At 43.0% G+C, this 10,000-nt stretch overlaps 1 protein-coding gene across 1 annotated transcript in view; it reads left to right on the forward strand.

Moving 5' to 3' along the window:
- LOC145396543 (carboxylic ester hydrolase-like) overlaps positions 1-3,722 on the forward strand; it is a 9,115-nt gene extending 5,393 nt beyond the window's left edge. Inside the window, exons 3-6 of the mRNA XM_080269920.1 lie at positions 1-107; positions 1,741-1,888; positions 2,782-2,967; positions 3,709-3,722. The exon at positions 1-107 is cut by the window's left edge and continues 46 nt beyond it. Coding sequence (XP_080126046.1) covers positions 1-107; positions 1,741-1,888; positions 2,782-2,967; positions 3,709-3,722 — 455 coding nt within the window. The remainder of the gene's footprint in view (positions 108-1,740; positions 1,889-2,781; positions 2,968-3,708) is intronic.
- Positions 3,723-10,000: the final 6,278 nt, after the last annotated feature.

The raw sequence follows: 10,000 nt of genomic DNA on the forward strand, positions 1-10,000 counted from the left end.
TGGAGTCCCCTCTCTGCTCCCAAATTGGATGGTTTGCATTGACCTCTCGCAACTACGCCCATGATGGATCCGAAGACTGCCTTTACCTCAACATATTCACACACAAGGTTGGTTTGCCCCTCCAGTAGGTGCCGCAGAGGGACGCCTTCTCGCGGTGGCATCGATGGAACCGGTTGGCTCTGCAGCGCGACAATGCAAGCGTTCCTCTACTCACCCTTTCTCCACCAAAAGAAGGATGGTGTGCTGAAGTAGATGAGAAACTTAAGCCTGCAGTCCACGGAGCTCACGTCTCAGATGAATCTAGGGCTACAACTATTACAACTACCCTTTCAATCCAAATGCGCCTTTTTTTTTTTTTTGTCATTCTTACCAGGCGATTTTATTCAGCTCAGGAGAGACTGTTCGAAATAGAGGATGTTCAATATAACCATCATCAACCACTTCATGTGGTGGCGCCGATACAACTGGTCGGCTGGGCTGCCTGGTTGTACAAATGTTCAACTACTTCCCTGTCCTCCTAAAGGAGGATGGTGGACGGTAGGAGAAGGGCAAATTCATCCTGCAGTCCACCAGGTTCACGTTACAGGAGAGCCTCGGGCTACAACAACAACAACAACAACAACAACAACTACTACTACTACTACTACTACTACTACTACTACAACTACTACTACTACTACTACCATCACCACCACCACCTCTACTACTATTGCTGCTACTACAACTACTACTACCATTCTTACTGTACCACTACTACTGCCACCACCATCACCACCACCATCACTGCTACTATTACTACTGCTACTACTACTCTAGGGGGGTTCTTTCTAAGGTGAATAAAATGCCTGGCAGCAGCAAGAATGAAGTGGAAATGTCGTGCCCGGACTGAATGGGTCGAAGATTAATTCAAATTCACAAATATATTTAAGAAGGATTCTCCAAAAGTGATGTTGATTGATGTTATTTGTTGATGAGATAGACTGATGTATGATTGGTGATGATAATAAGTGATATTGGGTGATGAGATGACTGATGTTGATATAATGATGTGTTGTTAGTTTATGAGATGGACTGATGTATGATTGATGTTGTTATTTGTTGATGAGATAGGTTGTTGTTGACTGATTGAAGCTGATGTTGAAACTGACTGATGCCAGTTTTTGATGAGACAGATTGATGTAGGCACTGATTGATGTTGAAACCGACATGTATTTTGTTGATTATGTAGATTGATGCTGATAATGACTAAAGATGATGTTGTCTGATGTTTAAACTGACTGATGATATTTGATGATGATACTGATTACTCATGATACTGGTGATCAAGTGTTGATAGTAACTGAATTTTGTATAGACTGATGTTGATAATAAATAATGTCACCTGTTGATGAAAGTGAGTGATTGTGACTGAGACTGACATAGGCTGAGGTTGATGATCGATACTCACTACGCCCACTTTGCTTTAACTTGACCTCCTAAAATTACCATCTGCCCATCACCATTACGAATCTGAAACAGGGGGTTACCAGTAGAACAATGATCCAGTCACGAAAAAGTGCTGCGGAATGGATGTAGAGCCATAGCATTGTCCTATTCTGTCACTGAAAAATGAGCTGCAACAGGACGAAATTCTGAACCAAGTTAAGGCGAGATAGCTATAATAATTACACTGAAAACCCTAATAAACAACGATTATAATAACTCTGACCTCTTTCCCCCTTCCTGACCTCCATTTTCCAGCCTGGTCACCTGGATGCCAACCTACCCGTGCTGGTGTACATTCACGGCGGCGGGTTCTTCGCAGGAGGCGCCAAATTTTATCCCCCTACCGTCATCATGGACAGGGACGTGGTCTTGGTCACCTTACAGTACCGTCTCGGCATTCTAGGTAACAGATGAAGGCGATTTTATTCAAGGTAGGACAGAATTTTCGAGATGGAGAGTTAAATACGGCCTTCATAAATAGAAATCTCTGTTCGTTAGAGATCTTTGCCGTTTTTGTCACTATGTAATATCTCCTTAGGATTCTAGGTAACAGATAAAGACAATTTTATTCAAGGTAGGATAGAATTTTCAAGTTTGAGGGGAGAGGGGTTACATGCAGCCTTCAAAAATAGAAATCTTTCTCTGTTAGAGATCTTTGCTGTTCACAGCTACAGGTATTTGGTGTCTTTGTCACCTTGGGAAATAAATAAGTATAATAGAAAAATGAAAAGATATATAAAATGAAAATAAAAATAAAAGCTGAAGCCATTCATGATAATTAATTGTATCAGGCCCTTCACAATCAAATAAAAGTGAATGCAAGTGATAGGTAAAAGAAATAGAATAAAGAAATAAAATAAATAAATAAACAGAAATAAAAGCAAAAATGAAAATAAAAAGTAACAAAGCAACCCATGATCATTGCTAACGGTAATGGAGACATGTTAAACCTGTTAGTTGGTTAAGGTCTTTTAAAAGTAATCCTGATCGTTGTAACACAGCTGTTCCCTGCTCAAACTCACGTCTTTTCGAACAAGAGATCACTTATTTAGTCACTTAATTACTCTCTCCTTACAGACTTCTTGTCGACAGAGGACTCTGTTATCCAAGGCAATTTTGGACTGAACTCTTGTCTTTTTGAACAGGAGACCACTAATCTAACCACTTGCATACCTTTCTTTCCCTACAGGCTTCTTGTTGACTGAGGGCCCTGCTATCCACGGCAATTCTGAATTGAGCTATATTGAAAAGGACACTTACTAATCTAACCACTTGCGTATCTTCCTTTCCCTACAGGCTTTTTGTCGACAGAGGACTCTGTTATCCCCGGCAACTTTGGGCTGAAGGACCAGACGATGGCGCTGTGCTGGATCCAGAACAACATCCGAAGGTTCGGTGGAGACCCACAGAGAGTGACGCTGATCGGAACAAGTGCTGGTGGGGTATCAGTCCACTACCACTACATCTCACCTTACTCCAGAGGTCAGTGGCCAGCTCTTGCTCTTATCGATTTGTTTTCATCTGACAGAATTGGGCTAGTTTAACAGCTTGAATACTAGCTCACGGTTTCATGAAATTCGATGAACTTTAGTTATGAAGTTAAGAATGATTTTTTTTTTTGGTTACTACACAAATCAACCCTTCGGTCTGACTACACCTGACCATCCATTGAAGTGGAAGGGTTGTTTATTTATTTATTTATTTATTTTTTGGTCAGATGAAAACAAACGTGCTATACCTCCGGGCGACTTTAATTCATTTATGGGGTAAACTCATCACCTCTGTGGGAAGGCCAGTGTTCATTCTTGCTACCACTGGGCGATTGTATTCAGTGTTTGGTTTTTCAGTATAGAGAATATTCCTTATAGTTATGGGGACAGAAACACATTCCATTGATATACTGGAGGTAGTACGAGTACTTTATCACCAGACGCTTTAATTCTGTAAGAGGTGGCCACGACGTATCGCCTTCACATAGCCCTGCCTGCCATTTGTTGCTCGTCCTCAAACTCACATTCAACCTCTCACATATCTCTCTTCATTTCATCCTTGGTCTCCCTCTTCTTCTCTCCTGATCCACCTCCCTCACATACACTCTTCTAGTTAGTCTCATTTTCCACCCTCCTCACATGGCGAGACCATAGAGGTTAAACTATTTACGTCATCAGATTTTAACCATAGTCCTGTGACTGTAAGTTGGCCCAGATTTTTGTTGTCTTGCAGCTTATTTCACGTAGCTTGGCAGCAGAATAATGCAATACTCTGGTTTTACATCCTTTCCACGGCACTTGTGTGTGACTAGCATCATATGCTAGCTTTAATCCCCCGCATGCCAGCTATTTTAAGCCCTATGGGTCTCCCCAGTGCCGGCCATTTTTCGACTTTTTTTTTTTTGGCTAAAATGATAGATTTTGATGTGGAAACAACGAATTTACCATTAAAATGCTCACCGAGGCTCGGAAATGGGTTTTATTGAGTCCTGCATCCTCGTATACAGGTATAGTCACTCTGTCATGTTCACCGTGTAGGTGAGAGAAAACCGTTTTCCATGTAAGGTATACTCAGGTATTTATGCCGAAAAAGTATAGCAATGTTCAGTATGCTTTTCTGATTACTTATTACTTCACATCTATCACAGTTTGCATGTCTTTCTCACTGTGAATGCATTATCTTACACTTACTTGAAGATAAGTACAACCTGACTTCATTATGTAAAGTCCTGGCAATTACAAGAAGGTATTTACAACTTGACTTCACTATATAGTCCTTACACTTACAAGAAAATATTTACAACTTACACTTGCATGAAAATATTTACAAAATGCCTTCACTATGTACAGCACTGGGTGAGGCACACAGGCAGAGTGAGGCAGAGCGAGCGTGAGGGGGGGACCGAGTGAGTGTATGGCCTTGACAGCCTGGGGGATGGTAGAGGAACAGTTACCTTACATGCCTGCCAATTTTTACCCGCAAATCTTGAAAAATGCGGTCACAGTTAATTTTTTTATTTTAAACCATTTTAAAATGGCACTGGCACTGGCCGCGAAATTATGTCAGATCATTTTAAAATGGCACTGGCATGCAGCGGGTTAATCTCCTGTTGCAAGAGATGGATAGAGAGAGAGAGGGAGAGAGAGAGAGAGAGAGAAAGAACAGAAATAATCAGGACACCCTCACCAACAGATCTCTTTGCTCGGGGTATTATGATGTCGGGCTCCCTCTTCAACCCCTGGGCGATGGGAGCGGCGTACAAGGAGGTGGCGGAGTTCACGGGTCGTCTGTTTGGGTGCGAGGAGAGGCGGGGCGTGAGCAGCGGGGAGGCAAGTAGGGCACTGCTGGACTGTCTGCAGAAGGTGGACGCCCAGGACCTTACCCTCTCCCTCAGGCACCATATTGTGAGTATATCTGGGGTTCCGCTGTGTGAGACTGGCAGTGTGAGGCTAGTATTTTGAGGCTGGTAGTGTGAGTCAGGCCGTATATTTCTGGCAATGCAAGGCCAGTAGTGTGAGACTAGTATTTTGAGGATAATAATATGGTAACAGCAATGCAAGGCCAGTAGTGAGATGCTAGTATTATGAGGTTAGTTCTGTAGGGCTTGTATTTAGGTGCTTGTAATATTTCACCAGTGTGAGGCTAGTACGTTGAGGCTCGTATTTTGAGGCGAGTAATATGGTGATAGTGATGTGAAGCTAGTACTGTGAGGTGAGTATTGTGAGGCTATTACTCTGAGGCCACAAAATTAGATACAGTAAGATAAAAAGATAACACGTCAAGGGAGTGAAGTGATTAACCCTTCCTTTCCTTGCAGACGTTCAGCTTTAACCCTGGTCTGTTAATCCTTCTATTCTTACTACAACTCTTCCTACAATCCTTCCTTTCCTTGCAGACGTTTAGCTTTAACCCTGGTCTGTTCATCCTCCTGTTCTTTCTACATCTCTTCTCTGCTAACCCATCTTTTCTTTCAGACGTTCAATTACAACCCCGCACTTTTGGGGCCCCGTGTGGATGGTGATTACATTCCCGTCGATCCAGAGCTTCTTATGTCTCAGGGATGGCATAAAAACGCAGACCTTATCGCTGGCATCACACAGCATGAGGGAGGACTATTTGGCTATCGTGAGTGCATTAATTTCTTTGGCTATGGGGGGCGAATGCAGAGTGAGTGAATGATTATACTCCTTTTACTCTAATTTGGCCCAGATTTTTGTCCTTTTGCAGCCTACGGTATATCACAGACCTTAATGGCAAAAAAGACAGTACTCTACCTCTCCATCCTTTCCACTGCGCTTCTTCTTGACTAGCATCATGTTCAAATGTTAATTTATTGTTACAGCTCAGCATTCAAGATGGAGGGATGGCAGTTTTAGGCCAAGTTAGAGTAAAAAAGTATGGTGCATGTATTCTAACCTGACAAAGAACCCTAACCCCTTCTAGTTCAGTCGATGGCCAAGGGTGATTTGTTTATCATCCATGAGTGTTTTTGTTTCTTTGACCATGTGAAGCCATTGGAGAGAGAGAGAGAGAGAGAGAGAGAGAGAGAGAGAGAGAGAGAGAGAGAATATTTTTACTCTAATTTAACCCAAAATTGCTATCTCTCCGTCACGAATGTTGAGTTGTAACAGCGGAATGATGGCAGAGTAACAAAGAGTAACACTGTTTGCCTACCGTGAATGCTTTGATTAGTTTGGCCAAGGGAGGAGAATAGAGAGTGGGAGACTGACTATACTCCTTTTACTCTAACATGGCCTGAAATTGCCACATCACTAATTCGAGGGTGAGTTTGTCTGTGGGTACCTTTTTCACGTGTTAAGTCGTCTGGGTATAGGTAGATCCATTGCTTTAGTTAGTTTGCTGTCAGGGATGCTACTGAGTATTTTTCTTTTGTTTGGTGGTCAAGTAACTGAATGCCACAATCAGAGTGGAAGCCTTGCCACATGCAAGGAATGGTTGTGGAGAGGTTGCATTAAGACAACTAGACAAAATTCAGAACAAAGCTGTTAGAATCATTAACATCCCTGCCATTACATATAAACTACCTCCCCTGCAAGTAAAAAGGCATGTTGCCTCCCTTGCATTATTTTACAGATATTTTTTTGGCAAATGCTCAGACGAAGTTGCGTCCATGGTGCCACCTCTCCATGCCTTCCCTTGTGCTACACGGGCATCTGGTAGCTCTCATGACTGGAATGTCACTCAGACATATTGCAGAACTTCTGCCTATCAGAATTCTTTCATTCCCTGAACTGCATCTCTCTGGAACTCGCTTCCCCAGAGTTGTTTCCCTCCAAATTTCAACCCACAACTGTTCAAGTCTAACTGTTAGATATTTTATGAACAGAGGACACCAGTAATCTGGTGTATGAATTATTTTTTTTTTACTCATTTGTTTTTCCTTCCTCCGTTCTGTTATTTATAAAAAAAAATGCATGAGTTCAATCCTCAAACAGGTGAATGAATTTTTTTCTGAATTCTTTTTTTTCCAATCATGTTATATCATGGGAGTAGGCTAACCATCGACTCGACCCTCTCAAGGATGGAGGACCGGATAATTCTTAGGGCACCTGGTGATTCTTTTGTCTCTCCAAAGAAGCATTTCGTGCCTTCCTTCACCCCCTCCATTCTTCAGACACAGTCCTACCACGCTGCCTGATACAAATCATCCAACACAGTCTGTTTTAATCTCACCCTTACCTAGATCTTCCTGGAATAGTAGCAGCAGTAGTTGTGGACCAGGGTAAACTGTAACGTGAGCCCAGTGGACTACAGGTTGAAGCTGACTTTCTCTAGCAGTCCATCACCCTCCTTTTGGGGGATAGGGAGGGATGTGAAGGACGTTTGTATAACCGGACAGTGAATCTCCCCAGGTTATATCTGTGCCACCACGGGTAGGCGTCGTTCTCCAGCACTCTGGAATAAAAAATACCCAAACAGACTAAAGTTCTGACAAATTCTCTCCAACAGCTCTCTACGAGGACGAATACTTAAGAAAGGTGTTGGTGGAGAACTTCGAGCAGTTTGGACCTGAGTCTCTGGACCTGACACGAGGAGACGAAAAACCCCAACAGTTGGCAGCCAAGGTGTTCCAGCACTACGTTGGTGGAGTCAGGGTGGATGAGGAGGTGGCAGATCAGCTGTGTGAGGTGGGTTAGTGGAACGTCATTGGGATGTATGAGGAATGGTGGATCAGCTATGTGAGGTGAGTGAGCAGCACCTTAGATGGATAATATAAAGGGTGGATGAGGTGGTGGCGGATCAGGTGTGTGAGGTGACTATACTGTTCTTACTCAGATCTGAGGTAAAATTTCCATCACATCATCTTCAGTGTTCAGTTGTAACAATGGATTCACACTAAAATTTAATCTAGTCATGAAGAAGAACTATAAAGCCGTAGCATTGTCCATTTCCTTCACTGATCAGCATGAAATAAGCTGCAAAAGGACAAAAGTCAGAGCTAGGTTAAGGTAAAAAGAGGTAGGTTAAGGTAAAAAGAGCTAGGTTAAGGTAAAAAGAGCTAGGTTAAGGTAAAAAGAGCTAGGTTAAGGTAAAAATAGTTTGGTTAAGGTAAAAAAGGGTAGGTTAAAGTAAAAAGAGTATAATATCACATCAAGGGAATATTATTGTGTCTGCTGGTGGAGTAAGGGTGGATGAGGCTGTGGTGGATGAGGCGGTGGTGGATGAGTTGTGTGAGATGAGAAACAGGATCACCCCCCATTAGACCTGGAAATGCACTCACTGTATTTTTTTTTTTTAAGTATCCGACTCTGGGCATGGACTTACCATACGCCTCTACATGTCACCACTTCGGCAGTAACACCCACCGTCCATACTGAATACACGCTAGGGCTGTCTCATACAGGACTGGTGTATTGGTATTAGCGGGGGTATTTTTACGACATGTCGGCAGGTTTTCTGGTAGATCAGTAAAGCCTGATTTAATGAAATTCATGTCCTTAAACGGTTCCCTGCCCCAGCGGGGATTTGAACCTGCGAACGTTAGGACTACAGGCCACCTCTCTACCGATTGAGCCATCGCCTACCCGTAGTCTAGTTCTCATTAACCAGTAATCTGTCCTCTATGTATGCACTTGGCTAACCCCGGCACTGTCTTCCTCATTCTGTATTTCCCCCCGTCTATGACCTCCACTTCCTTAAGTACAATGTGTCTAGGATCTACAAATGGGAAGATATTAATGGTAACTCTCTTTTGTTCATTTCCCTCGGGGGAAAGGTACAACTCTTTGAGAACTTTGAGTCGTTAATTCTTTTTGCATTAAAGATAGATAGATGGGTAAATAGATAGATAGTGATAGATAGGTAGGTAAACAGATTATGAGAGAGAGAGAGAGAGAGAGAGAGAGAGAGAGAGAGAGAGAACCCCACCTGACCTAATTTCATCCCTTTGTTACCTAAATACTCCTAAGCCGCCCCTGCCCCACCTAACCCCAGCTGTGCCTCCTTCAGCTGTTCGGCGAGCGTCACTTCAACCTGGGCGTGGAGTGGGTGGCAAGACTCCACGCCCGCAACACCCAGCCGGAGGGGCGGCGCACCTACCTCTACAACGTGACTTACCAGGGCGAGAGGAGCTACAAAGACTACTACAACCACAATGTCGGCAAACACTGTGAGAAGCTGACAAATTTATCTGTGTATATGTCTATTCTCTATCTGTCTAGCTGTCTATCTACCTACCTATCTATCTGTATATATGAATCCATTCGTCTAGGGCTACCAATCAATCAGTCAAAAAATCTATCAGTGTATCTTTTTACTGAAGGTACTTTTTTTTTTCTTTTTCCTTTCTTTTTTATCATTCTGTCTATTGGTGTACCTATCTTTAAGTTTTTTTTTTTTTTTTTTTTTTTCGGATTGAGTCCCTGCACCTCCTAGCAGGGAGTCTGTGGTGCAGTTCTTCACTACAGTAGACTAGTAAACAGTACGCCCAATATATAGGTGGGGATAAGCTGACCTCGGTGGCTGCCTTACAAACACATCCTGTCCTACTCAAGTACACAGTACCACAAGTACCATTTTAGTGCATCTGCCTACCTATAAATAACAGGGTGGTTAGTATTTTAAGCCTCAGTTTTGCTTCTTATGTGCTGCAGGGACGGCTCATTCTTCTTGTGAAAGGAGAGCAGGTAATTTGGCTACCTAATGGAAATAGTACTCAAACTTTGCAGTCATTGGACGTAAATAAATAATATAAACAGAACTGGCTTAGCCCAGCGAGTATGGCAACAGAAAATGATACAAGGGAAATATAAATAACGCTGACTGAGCCATCCCCGCAATACATAAGATACTGCCACTTGAGTTTCCAGTGCAGCGCTATTTACGGACAACCCTATCAATGATCTCTGCAGGGGTGTCACACGTGGACGACTTGTTCTTCCTGTTTGAGGGGCCAATGTGGGGGCCAATGACGCGGGAGGAGGACCTGCTTATGAGGGAGAAGATGCTGGACTTGTGGGTCAACTTTGCCGCCACCGGGTAAGCTTAGCCTCGGCCACCTCTT

Source organism: Coenobita brevimanus, chromosome 38 (genome assembly GCF_032717465.1).
Source record: "Coenobita brevimanus isolate Jiangsu-jjx chromosome 38, ASM3271746v2, whole genome shotgun sequence".
NCBI lineage: Eukaryota > Metazoa > Arthropoda > Malacostraca > Decapoda > Coenobitidae > Coenobita > Coenobita brevimanus.